Source organism: Clarias gariepinus, chromosome 4 (assembly GCF_024256425.1).
Source record: "Clarias gariepinus isolate MV-2021 ecotype Netherlands chromosome 4, CGAR_prim_01v2, whole genome shotgun sequence".
NCBI lineage: Eukaryota > Metazoa > Chordata > Actinopteri > Siluriformes > Clariidae > Clarias > Clarias gariepinus.
Window position 1 is genome coordinate 30,287,678 of NC_071103.1, and position 14,396 is coordinate 30,302,073.

Sequence of the window (14,396 nt, forward strand, 5' to 3'; positions counted from 1 at the left end):
TTTTAATATTAATCCTTTTAATTATCCTCCAATTAGTTCTCAGCTCAAGCCTGAACATGCTGATATTTTCTGAGGCTTACATATTTGTATGAGGTTTTTTCACCTGCGGGTGCTTTAATCACAGCTGCGCCACTGCCAAATATGCTGTGCATTTACTGTGAAGCATATGTTGTGGTTTTAGGGTGGGATATCAGGATTAACATGTGGGGTGTGGTTGCCATAGTAACCACGGTACCTGATTTTACATGGCTTTCAAAACACTTTAAAGTCCAGATTCCATTAACTTGGGTGGCATCCAAGTCATTTCACACTGCACAAGTTTTAATACAGCTGGAAAAGAAAGCACAAGTGCAGGCTTTTTTTTTCTTATGCACAGGGCAGATGTGAACATTTATATACATGGGATAACAGGACTGGTTTACAATGTCGTCTGCTATTCTTTTTAGTGACCATATTTTAAAGCTGATCTATACTTTGGAAAAACGCAAACTTAAAAATGACCCTTTGCACTAGTAGAAGATTGACTGAAGACATAATCATCAAAGTACACCGCTTGATTTATTAAGGGAATATTCAAAGTGTGAAAAAACCTACATCAAAACATTTCAAAATGATTGTTCGTGGCACAACAATGATATAATTAGGGCTACTACCAAATTCACACAGTGCAAAGATCACTTTTAAATAAAATTTTTTATTAAATAAAAAACAAACAAACATTAAACTGAATGTTCCATACAGGTTCTGATACTCATACAACATCTGGTTTAATAAAAATCTTGACGAGATCAAAAATATGTAATTGATTTTGTTAGTATTTTTATTTTAAATCACAATTTCTTCCCTGTTGTTCTACTAAATGTAATCACAACTTCTATTGCCGTTTGCTGTTACTTTTAGACCGTAACCCCCCATGACTATTATCCACCTAGGAATTATGAAATACAATTTGAATAATACTTGGGGCATAAGGTAGGACAGTCTGCCTTATGCCCCAAGTATTATTGGAATACTTATGCCCCAAGTCCCCTGGGATGGGCTTCAGGCTTCCCACGAACCTGTACAGGATAAGTGGTATAGAGAATGAGTGAATGAGTGAAAGTGTATGTATAGAGCTTTAATTATCTACAGAGCAGGTATGATAAAATATTCATTGTAAGGGTGCCAATCATTTTTTTCACTGTTCTGTAGAGGGGAAAAAATCATTATTTGAATCCATTTGTATTTAAAACAAAAAAAGAGAATGAATTTTAAATACAATAATAGGATCATTTGTGTTTTTTTTTACTGGGAAATAAATAAATTAAAAAAACACAATTTGATTTATTTCACATTGTTCATTGGCAACATCTACATACTGTTTCTCTAATTTATGTTGTATTCGTAAGGTTTTCATGTGACTCACCCTTGCATTACCTTCTGCTCATTTCCATGAAGAGTTTTCTGCATGCACCTAACATAAATCATATACAACATTTCATACAATAGGACCAAAGACTTTCACAGATGCACAAATCCACTACAGTATGTTTCTTTGATCTTGCATCAATGTATCTTCCATTACTGCAGTCTTTCTTAATGAAACACCAATTTATTCAAGCCTGTGGTGTTGAAAGCAGAGCTACAGGAGCAATATCACTTGTAGCGATGTGCATGTGAAATTGTCATATAGGGCCATGCGGTTCCCATCATCACAAGGCCTGTGATACATGCTGTGTAGAAAAGTGCACACTATTTCACCTCGCTCTCTACTCAGCCATCTCATACACAGTCTCCAGTGATTACCAGTCCCCGGCTCTCGACTCGGAGGTCTACGATCAATGCTGCCATCACTTTTCTCTGTCTAAAAGCAGCAGAGGCTGGAACGGCAGCCAAAAAAGAAATATCAGTCTTACTGTTAGCTTTGTGTTGAATAATGTTGACGATTTAATGGCTTTACTCAAGTTGTCATATATTTTTATTTGGCTAAGTACTCTTTGGCAGACCTAGTTAACAGATTTTGTGGTTGGAGCAGGCACACAAGCGTTCATTACTTACTCTTAGAGAGGCAGTATCGGTTTGGAAATGGTTACTCTAATGTTGCTGCTGTCATAGTGAGGAATAACCGGGAGCTTCTGCCCGAGCTACTACTGAGAAAAGGCATTATTGTAGGTTATCTTTTCCTTTTTTTGGCATATAGCTTAGCTATACAGTATAAGAAATCATATTAACCATACAGTATATTCATACAGTAGATAGTTGTGAACATTTTTACTCCCATAAACTTGCTTAGTTTTTTTTCCCCCACTGCGAGTCATCGACTGCCAAAAGAGAAGCATTTGTTTTCTGAGCTTGGCTGTAAAAATAATTGCAGTGTGTTAGTTACACTGCCATATGCTGAGGTTATTCTTAAATCAACTTTTATTACATTAAACCTCTATGGACAACCTGTTCTTCTCAGAAACAAATAAAAAAAATATGCTAAGCGTAATGCATTTAAAATACTTATTTTCCTTTGCATGGTTATAAGTGATGAATCAATATGCCAATAACATCATAATGTATAGGCGCTGCACTACTGGGGTTATTTATTTCTTGTTAGTGGGTACTATGACTTTACTTCATGGTTTAATAGATTACTGCCGATGATAATGATAATTATTTATTGGTGCAGATGAAATCATTTGATCCTAAGTCGGATCCTGAGCTCGGCTTACTGTCAGCATGGACTTCCGCATGTGTTCCATGCGTCCACATGCCCCTGAGTAGTTTGACTCTTAGGTGTGCCTTATACTCTCTGCTCTGGATATAGGGTCCAATTTTATTGTGACCCTGACAAATGATGTCTTTACTGATTGTACAAGAAATAATATGTTGGATGTTTTAAAGAATCACAGGTTCAAAAATGTGACGAAGTCACATTTTAGTTGGTGGCACGGTGGTGTAGTGGTCGCCCTTGCACCTCCAGGGTCTGGGTTTGATTCCCGGCCGGGTTCGATTCCCATCCCTGTGTGCATGAAGTTTGCATGTTCTCCCCGTGCTTGGTCGGTTTCCTCTGGGTACTCTGGTTTCCTCCCACAGACCTGCAGATTAGGCTGTCCAGGGTGCACCCCGCCTTGTGCCATAAGTCTCCTGGTACCCTGAATACAGGATAAAGTGGTATAGGCAATGAGTGAGAGGGAGTGAACATTACAGTTTTGATTTACAACAGCAAAGCAACCATTGCAGATGACTCCTTTGACCTCTCTCAAGGAATTTTCACCTTCTACCATCTGGCAGAAGGTACTAGAGCATCCGTGCCACCACCGCCACCACAGGACTCTGTGACAGCTTCTTCCCTGAGGTAGTCAAAAAACTCAACATGCTGTCGCCTCCCAGCACTCACCTGGACTAATCAAAACCTAGCAGTGTATATCTATCATTGCATACCAGCACTTTATAATGGAGACTTTTATTGTTAACTCTTTTACTATTGCTACTACAAGTCATTATTGCTATCATAGTTTACAGACAATGTTTGCACTAGAATTGTTTTCTCGTCCTGTCTAGTTGATGTGCACTGTCCTGCGTATTTATTGTCCCGTATATTTCTTGTCTTCTCACACTGTCATGTGTGTCTACTTTATGTAGTACTGTGTGTTGTATTGCCATGTGTTAAAACATGGTCCTGAGGAAGCCACATTTCATTTCGATGCATACAGGTTATTATAGAGGAATGACAATAAAAATGAAAAATAATAATGATAAAAACTTGACTTGACAGTTTGTATTGCTACTGCAACATATGACTTTCTTTCACTGTCTACACTGCTTATCCAGTTAAGGGTTGCAGATAGGTAGGGGGCTATATTTGTGGACACTGTCACAAAGCAGCCTTACGGAAGGAAAATAACTTTGGATATACAATCCATTTAAACATTTCAGAAATGTAAGGATTTAGAAATATATTGCTTTATTAATTTATCCCTAATAAGAAGGATGCTGGTAGCGAGGGAAAACTCCCTGAGATGACATAAGAAAGAACCTTTTGAAATAGGGAGAGAAACCACTTTTTTGAAGTAACCAAACGTTTACTGATGGACACTTGGGTATGTGAAGGAAACCCACCTAGCACGGCAAGAACATGCAAACTCCACACACAGAAACTCGAGGCAGCGATCGAATTCTCGAGCATGAGTGGCAAACGCTGCTAACCACTACACCTCTATACTGTCTTTATAGTTAAACTATTGGTATGAAATGCAGTCCAAAGCCATATAAGCCATATTCTTGGATTTTAAGTAGAACTTTTCTCCGGTAGTATCACATTTATTTATAAGCATATGGGGTCATCCTCAGCAGCAGTGAGGACTGGACAAGGCACAAGGATGGATCAGATCAGGCAGTTTCAGAGAGCAGAGGGAGTCATGATCACTAGTAACTCAGGAGTGCCAAAATAAGTAGGATTAGTTTACACTGCATGTGCTTTGACTGTGAGAGAAAACCAGCGCACTTGGAGTAATCCCCAAAGCACAGAGGGAACAAACAAAGTACATGTGAGATGGAAGAATATTATTAACATTATTGGTGTTTGTGTATATGTGTGTGTGTTTGTGTATGGGTGTGTTGCCTCCAGGGTTGTGGGTTCAAATCTCATCTCCTCTGGTTAATATCTTACATAGACTTTATATTCAAATTGAATTTTTAATTTAAATTTAAAATCCATGTGAGATGTTCATCAGGGATGAGATTCAAACCCACAACCTAAATTTGAAGTCCATGTGAGATGACCACTGGAGATGGGAATCTCAATATTTTATTTTTATATGGCTTTTAACCATGGTAATTGTTTTCAGTATCTCGTCTCATAGAATCTTGTCTCGTGAGATTTGAACCCACAACCTGAATTAGAAGTCCATGTGAGATGTCCACTGGAGATGAAATTTGAAACCACAACTTGAATTCAAAGTCCATGTCAGATGTCTACGGGATTCAAACCTGAAGCCTGAAATATGAGTCTATGTGAGAATTCCATGTAAAATTTAAATCTGCAATTTGAATTCGAACTCCATGTGAAATGTCAGACAGAGATGGGATTCGAAACTGCAGTTTGAAGTTGAAGTCCACTCGAGATGTCCATTGGAGATGTCCAAGTTCTAACCCGCAACCTGGGCTTGAAGTCCATGTGAGATGTCCACCGTTGTCAAGATTCAAACCTGCAACCTGAATTTGAAGTGCGTGAGAGATTTCCACTAAATATGAGATTTAAACCCACAACCTGAATTTGAAGTCATGTAAGATGTCCCCAGGAGATGAGATTCGAACCAGCAAGCTGAATTTGACGTGCATGTGAAATGTCCCCCATGGATGAGATTTGAACCCACAACCTGAATTTGATGTCAGTGTGAGATGTCAGACATATATGAGTTTTAAACTCTCAATCTGAATTTGAAGTCCATGTGAGATGTCTTCAGAGAAGAGAATCAAACCCGCAATCTGAATACGAAGTCCAAGTGAGATGTTCACTGGAGACGAGATTCGAACCCATAACCCTGGAGGCGACTCCCCTTCACACACACCTGTAAACAGATATCAATAAGGTTAATAGTTAACACTACTCTTCTCTTTTAGATCCCACTAATGGTTCATGTTATTTGGGGATGAATGGACACAGGTTAATGCTGGTCTATACTGGAGGACATTTAACAGGCTTGCATTAGGACCCAATGAGGATATAAAGGCATCCTATATAATCCATATCGCCATCTCCCTGCGGGCTCTTAGTCTTTCATTGCATCTCTCTCTCTCTCTCTCTCTCTCACATATCGCCCTCCCCCGCTCCGCTTTGTATTGGAACATCCGGGTCTTTCCCACTGGCTCGGCGCCGCTCCGCTCTCCCCGCAGCAGCAGAAGCCATTTTGGACTCAGTTCAGTTTCTCCGCATGTCAACACGGGACCGCGTCCGTCAGCACGGGGAAGAGAAGCACACAGACCGAGCGGAGAGCGTCAGCAAGCGCGTCGCTTCTTTATTTCTTTTTTTTCCCCTCCCTGTTTTCTTTCTTTCCATTTTTCCCTCTCGGTAGACTGCTTTGTGTGCGCGTGAGTCGCGCGTGCTCCCCATGGATGTGTCCGTGCTCTGAAGTTAACCGCGAGCGAGCTCGTGCGCTGCTGCTTCTTTGGGCTCGCGCACGGTGTCCAGGCAGGCAGGCAGGCAGGCCGCTTTGGGCTCTGTGCTCGCCGTGTGTGTGTGTGTGTGTTTGTGTGTGTCTTTGTCTTAGTGTGTATGTGTGTTTTTGGCCGCTCTGGTCAGTGTTTAAATGTTCCAAACGGAGGGGAGATTAAAAAGGGCAAAATCCGCTGCGCTGCTTTTTCAATAAGAGGAATATGACCGCTTCCTGGCTGACTTTTGCACTTCTTTTGGGAACTTTTGGTGCAGGTAAGTCATGCATTCTTCCCCCCTACCTTATTTGTTTGCACACAGACATGCATGCATACTGGTTCCAAACAAGTGATGTAGCGCAGAGGTGTATCTTATCGGGGTTACAAATTAGATTTTCGTGTTTGGTGCACGTCAGTGCTTTCTCAGTGCAGGGCTTTATTGAACAGTTTACATTCGTGCCAAATGTGCCCTTGCGCTATAACCCCCTTATGTCGCTGTCAGTTTATAAAAGCGTGATCAAGCGTGACACAGAGCGGATCAATGAGTTGCTCAATCTGGTCTCTGCAGAGTGTGATAAAGTAAATGAGCCTGTGTGCTTAGGGCTGTGTGTGTGTGTGTGTGCATGTAGAAATAGGTTAACAATAAATCGTCCTTCCATTACTGACCATGTGGGCTTGTGCATTTTTTTTTTTTTTTTAGTTGAACTGGATCCCAAATTGCCCACTTTCTTATTGCACAAAACAGACTTAATATATTACAGAAAAACAGTAATGCAATGCAATCTTATGGCTAATTGCACATTACTGTTAGTCTATCTAGTCTAATAGTCGGTCTGTGTAATGCTACTTACGTTTATGTTTCTCCCCAGCCTTCTAAGTATTAAGCTGTGATTGTACATAATCAGGGAAGGACTTAATGGTTAATTGCAGCACGTGCGAATCAGAGCCTTGAAACACACTCATGCATGCTCGACCATGAGTCACTTTGTACTATTTATTTTGGAAACTGAGCCAAGTAGCTTTTGCATGCTTAAAAATAAGTTAAATATGTCTTTCATATCTGCTTTCTTTATGTGAAAGTGTAATGGGCTTACATGACATTTGTCTCCATGAAATTTCCAGTATGGTTTTATAATAAAATGTTTAATTGCATTGCTGACTGTTTTTGTTGTGCATTTTCTCACATGTTTATGTTGTGTGTGTGTGTGTGTGTGTGTGTGTGTGTGAGAGAGAGAGAGAGTGAGTGTGGAAGTGAGGGTTGCCCTTTGCTTTGTTGCTGTTTATTCTGTGTATTCTTATAGAAGTGTGTTACCTATGTTCCTGTTCATTAAGCTACTTTTTTTTTTTTTTTTCCAAAAAGAAGCATCCAGTCCTAATTCCAACACTTGCTTTAAGCATGATAAAATAGTAGTGATAGCAGATAAGGGCTGTGTTCCAAACCGCATGCAGCTGTGCCGAATAATATAGCAAAAATATTGTACTGCCAAATGTTCAGGATGGATTACATGTATACAGATTTATATCGCAGTGTTGCCAGATAGAGAATCTGAGAACCATGACTACTGCTAATGTGGAGCCAGGTTAGGTTTCTGTCTGGTCTTTTTGTTTTCTACCACACGGTCCAACAAATATTGTTAATGGTTATTACGTTATTGTGTTAGGGTTTGTTTGCAGACTATCTGCTCCTATGAACTGAGCACCATGATTACTCCCCATGCACTGACACTGTGGTCTTCGTTGTGCATTCCTTGTTTTGTAACCTGTTATGTTGGAGCGCTGCAATTATGATCTTGAAATAGATGACCCTTTGATAGAAAGCTGTATTTGCCTAGTATAAAGGCAAGGCAAATAGGTGTCCAATTTAAAGTATTTTGCTAAAAGTGTGTATGTGTGTATAGGAAAAGATACTTTGGTTCAACTCGAGAAAGTAATTTTCACGAGGAGCAAACTCTTAGCGTTGGAGAGGTATGATCAGCGGTTTATTTTTTTCAAGGACATTCTAAGTGCTTGAGCGAAGTCATTCCAAGTTGTGCAAAGGTAAAAACCACAGGGGAAAAAAAAATCACCCAGTACTGCCGTATTTCCTGACACTTTGCAGTAGACGTAAGAAGAAAATCTGAATCTGGAGAATGTGACACGGATAACAGACGAGTCGGTGTGGGAGTATTTTATAACTTAATATCTCAAATCAGTCAAGTTCTAATAACATAATTAAAGCGCTAGGCAGAAAATAAAATGAGCAAATGTACCATCAAACAATTCAGTTAGTGGTATTAAAAAAGGTATTGAGAAAGTTCTTTGTGCTTTTTTTTCATTCTTTTTTTTATTAGTTATAAATATGATTTAGATTTTTCTGTGTGTTTGGAAGCTTTCATTTAATTTTCATTAACCTTATCTTCAGCTTTTCTTTTTATGCTCTAAGCTTTAAAAAAAAAAGAGAGAGAAACGGTTCAGAGAGTTTTTCACAGTATTTCTGTGTAGTTCACCTGTGTTCATTTTCCAGGTGTGTTCAGGTGGATTGTTGCCTGTGATATTGTCAAGCATGGTGGCAGTGCAAGGGCTGGGTTGTTGACGGCAAATCCCGTCAGTGTTTCTCGATCGTTTTCAGGTCATCAATGCCGGAATTATAAATGATTTTTGCATTACTTTGAGAGGCTCATAAAACTTGATGTTTTGGCTGCTGCCTGCATTGTGTAATGGGCTTTGCTGACTGCATTCCAAGGCTCCCTGACTAAAGGGAAGGGGGTTGGGGTATGTGTGTGTGTGTGTGTGTGTACCTTTTTAAACACAAGTCCCTTGCAGGAAACAAAGAAGGCCTTTTTGCCTGGTCAGCCTGGATGGTCTATGATTCTGCTGCTATTGTTAGTGTTGGTCTTTCTTTACCCATGAACCAGAGTCTTGTTTAGGCTTAAGTTGGAGCACGGAGTCATTGAAGGGTATATCCAGCCATTTTGTGTGTTTGTGTGAGAGAGGGGGTGGCCGTGACTGTGTGCATAGTCCATGTACGTATAGGTGTGTAGGCTTCTTATTTATTTTTTTTTGCATTTCTTATATGTATACTATTAAGTGGGCTTGAAAGAACATATACAAGGTCATGCAGCACAATTCCCTCGTGAACCTGTGCCACATCGATGCATGTTTATATGTTTGCACGGTGCTTTTCCAGTTTCTCAGCCACACGGAGGAGGGGACATGTGTGTTGGAGTGTGTTGTGAGGGGGGGCCTTTAAGAGTAACTCTGAAGATGCAAAATGAGCTGAAACAGCCATCATTTAGCTGAGTACACCAGAGAAATAAAATGAGAGAGCACATCACGGTGCTGGCTTCTTTCCAGCGTTATAGCTTTATTTGTTTGATTTGGTCTGTCATGGAGAGATTCTGTGGTACATGGTTGAATCGAGGGGGAGGGGACGGAGAGAGGGAGGGTTACAGAGGGAGCTAGGATCATGGGGGGACACTGAGTGAAATGGGGGATGGGTAGCTTCAAGAATTTAAAGAGACAGTACATATATGATCGTACGCTGTAGTGCATTATGTAGAAAACGCCTTGACGGGGACAGTTCTAGAGCACGATACGTGTTCACATTTCACACAAAAGGAGCAGCGTGTAAGAAAATCCGTAATTTACAACCGTTTAAATTAAAGCATTATGGCAAGGTACAGAGGTTATGTAACAAGGGTCTGATCTGGTTTACTTCCCCGACTGAGCTGTAAGCACCTCATATAAACAGCCTGTGAAAAGCAATAAGCGTTACTTCGCCAGCATCTAACGGAGCAGCTGTACAGCAGGTTATGCTGCTTTTTAATACAACGTTTTTATCGGTATTATGCGCTCGTCATTTTAACGCTTGAAAAACGGACTGAAGACATTTAGTAGCAATATTCAGTAATAAAAAAAAAAACGATTTATGTACATCTAATAGCAGTATTTGACACAATTTTTATTATTAGGTGTAAGGATGTGTTATTGCGTTTTGCCACGGTGTATGATCATATAATTACTTCAGCGCTGACTTTCCCAAATTACTGATTGATTAAAATCCATTTCTCTCTACTACTGTATACCTCCCCCCCCCCCCTTTTTTCTTTTACTCATGTTGCTTACTTCAGTAGTATCGATCCCTTTTTGTGCCCTGTGACTACACCTCCTCAAAAATATTACACACTCCTCTCTCTGGATGTCCCCCAATCATACTAAAACAACCTTTGTTTTATTGCTGCATGGACTGCACTGAAACACTTTCACCATAAAACCAGCTTCTGATGTAATCGCCTCACATTTCTCCCTGTTCTAGCAGATCTAGCATGTATTGAACTTTATCATACATAATGGCTCTGGGTAAAAAGACAAGAATATGATAGAACTAGAACACAACAACTATCAGTTTAACGTTCAGGCCAAGTTATCTGGGCTTTTATTGTTGTTCCAACCATATGCAGTTCAATACAATAAAACAAAAGGGTGTTCCTCCAGGACCAAAGTGCTACATACAACATATATTCTTGCGATAAATGAACTAAAACTAACACTGAAAAGTAACAAACATGACGCAATGCACTCCACTCTGAAAACGTAGCACAGAACAGTACCCTGGGCTGAATTGGTGGTGGTGCGAATAAATTGTCATGGAGCGGTTTCAGGCCCCCCCCTACCCTGAATACAGGATAAAGCGGTGTAGACGATGAGCGAGTGAGTGCCGCGTCACTTTGTGTATCCTTAAATGGTTGATTGATGATAAAGATGGAAATCACCATATTACAATGATACGATATTATCATGATTTGATTTGTACTGCGCTTCTGTTAGTATCTCACTTTTATAGCTATCCCGATTCAATATGTGTTTTATTACAATTTTAAACAATCTTAATTGACTTCTAAAACGCAGTATGCTGGGTTGCATGCCAAGGTGTGAATAGTTTAGAGCGCACCACCTGTGGGATTATGGTAGCTCAGCTGGTTAAGGCTCTGGGTTACTGATAAGAAGGTCGGCGGTTTAAGCCCCAGCCACCACCAGGTTGCCACTGTTGGGTCATCCTGCAAGGCGCTTAACTCTGTCGGCTCCAGTGGTGCTCTATCATGGTTGACCCTGCGTGCTGACCCCAGCTTCCTACCTGGAGTATGTGAAGATGCATACATTTTCACACTAAAGAAACACAATACTGTATATCACCGAATCAATTTTCTCCCATAGCTAATTGATACTGTATTATGCCATAATATTTTTAGACCAGGATATCAACTGTGAACTCTTTAAACTGTAACCCTAGTCGAATGAGCAGTAGGATAGAATTGATATTTTAGGTAAAGCTTTGCAATTGAATCAATTAAGCAGTTGAATAAATCTTATGATGGTGGTTTTGAGAGATAAATCAATGGGTCAGTGTTTTACACATAGTTTTTTGTTGACCATTTAATATTTTTAATTTTATCTAAACAATTAAAACTTGTGAAAAACTGACCCATTAATTTACACATTTCTTAAATATATCATAGCTTTTGCAAAAAAAAAGATTCACATGTTCTCACGGAAGTCTCAAATAAATTTTTTTTTTGAGTTTTTCGCCATTTGGTGCAATTGTCTTCTACTGGACTGGTGTGGGACAGGAAAAAAATTGAGACCTAACTTGAACAAACAACGCAAGTTGCATAGTATTTTAATGATTAGATATTTTAGTAGGTTTTAACACTCAAATCTGTATAAAAAATAGTTGCTTCAGACAAACTAGACCATAAACTGTTGAATCAAATCTAATTTTAAAAACTGTTAGCGCCCCCAAATCTAATCAGATGAACAGTCTGAGTTGATTCACAGATGTACTTCTTCTTTTTAATCTAGCAAAATGTCTTACAAAACTTATTTTACTTATTTATATGAATATTAGAACATTAATTTTAACTTATTCTTAGCTTCACAGCTTTATATCGCTTTATGCGATCTTCATATTGCTTTATATAAAAAAACATAAAGTGTAAATATGAGTGTTAAAAACAAGATCTTCAGCACAGATATGACATTCATATGCTCTTTATTGGAACCATTTCCAGATTCTAATCAAGAGCGGCTAAATGTTTAGAATGATTAATCAGGCGTTTGTCAAGCTAGAGAATGGTTTAATTAATTAAGTTACTGCAGTCTGACGATCTCTTTTGAAGGTTATCACAAAGACGCGACTCGTTTCTTTGATTTTCATGTGACCACTGTGTAAAGTTATTATTAAAGAGGTTATTTTCTGGTTAAGCTGGAATTTTCTTTGCTTTCAATTTTTTTTTTGTATATACAAGGTTAAGGACTAAAGAATAGAATTTCAATACTTGTTCCTAAGTTTGTGTAAAGAAGCTCATGGTGGAGCTGAACTGCTAAATTCCATCTGAGAGACCCTTAATATTGTGGTGTTAAAGCGTTTCTGGCAAAAGACAGCTCATTGGGTGCAAAAGTGAATTCATCACTTGTTTTGACAGACATTCAGCATGAGATAAAGTGAAAAAGTTTTTTGGAAGTGTTATGTACTTTTGTGTCTACCTAAAACTGAACTATAGCATTCATTTAAAACACGTGATTCTGTTTTGTAGATATTATTCATTACTATAAAAGCATGAAAGGACCAGAATGTAATAAATGTTGTCCAAAACATGACCCAGCTGTGCCCTTTATATCTGCATAAGCACAATAATAATGTATTTTAGATTTTTTTTTTTGTCTGTGGAAGCAGAGCTCTTAAGTCCAGCTCTTATACAAGTTAAACAAAGCAAGAAAAAAAAAATAAAACAAGAACAATAACTTGTTCTTAACAACTAATGTTGTTGGGAACAAGTCTTCCTTCCTTCCTGGGAGTCTCACAGTCACCCTTTTTACACACCCTTGTTCAAGGCAGGACTGTTGTGCCTTCATAACGCCTTGATGTTTATGTAAAAGGTACACAGCTAGCAAAAGCACCACATTACTCAGTTCATACACCATTAGTGTTTTGAAGGCTAATGTTTGCTGGGCATTTCCAACATGCATGTTATACGCTGTACTAGATTCAGATGTGGTTGTTTTACGCGTAACGCCTCTCTGAAATGCCAGCATGCTTTTTGAAAGCACATTCTTAATCGACTTTATGCTGAATCGGTAGGTGTAGTGTGATTTTACCAAAAGCAAGCATGTTGCATGTCTATGGGGTCTTCTTTAGGGGATTTAGACCATAGTTTCTGTGTCAAATTTACTTTAGACTCCTGGTCATGATCAGATTCGGACTCACATCCTCACTACTAGACTAAGGCCAAATTCGCATTACCAGCCTGAAGTGACCGTCATTATGATGAACTGGATTTTATTTCATTTTAGCCACTATACAAACATGATTAAGCAAGAAAATGTTATTATATTATAACCCACCAAAAAAAATGCTAATTTTGAGAATCCGAAATTTTTGCGACATTATTCCCATAATCTAGTAGCGGTAAATGAAAATGACATCTGCTGAAGTGCATTTTTTTTATTATTATAATTATTTTATTAAGAGAAGTGACAGAACCCTCAAACCACCTCTTTGTTTTCCATTTCATGCTTAGTAAAGACTTGAGATTGAGCTGTTTATGTTAAGCAGACATTGCAGTGAGATGCAGTGGTCTGTTTGTGTAGAACACACAGCCCGAAATGCAATGTAATGTGCAATCCATCTGTTATTTATTTCATGGCTTCCATCATAATTAGTTGCAGTTCCCTCAAAAGCCACATTCCACGTGAGACCTAATTTGATAAGTGGTGAAGAAATACTCTGCATTCCGACAGAATTTCCCTGTGGCTTGTCTAGAACACCACACGTCACTTTCAGTTAGCTCGACTTGGTTGAGGTCTTGAGTAAACTATGCTTAAAGGATAAACCATTGGATGGGCATATAGGATGTGAAGCGACAAAGTTTTTTAAAAGGTCAATGTTTTTCTCAATATGTCTGGAAAGATTCTCAGTTGTGCAGGTGAGGTTATCTGGAAGTTGAGTCATTTCAAATAAAGTTCCTCATCCAGCCTGGCAATAGACTAAACCAATTGACTTGCACTAATTGCTTGCACCATGCTTGCACTAATGATGTGCTAATGGCTTTTTAAACAGGGTGGACTTTTGACGAGGAAACTTGAGTTACGTTTTATCCATCTCTGTAATGAACGTATTATCTAAAGTGTTGCAAAAAAAAAGAAACAGGCTTCAGTATAAAGGCTGATCAACAGTTATTTTTAATGAGTGCGGTATTTGTAGAAAAGGGATATTTTTGCTACCTTTGCCACAGTTTGCTTTG

At 38.9% G+C, this 14,396-nt stretch overlaps 1 protein-coding gene across 1 annotated transcript in view; it reads left to right on the forward strand.

Moving 5' to 3' along the window:
• Window positions 1–5,898: 5,898 nt before the first annotated feature.
• The window catches only part of acvr2ba (activin A receptor type 2Ba), a 67,416-nt gene continuing 58,918 nt past the window's right edge, over window positions 5,899–14,396 (forward strand). Inside the window, exon 1 of the mRNA XM_053493524.1 lies at window positions 5,899–6,394. Within this exon, the coding sequence (XP_053349499.1) occupies window positions 6,343–6,394 (52 nt within the window). The 5' untranslated portion in view covers window positions 5,899–6,342. The remainder of the gene's footprint in view (window positions 6,395–14,396) is intronic.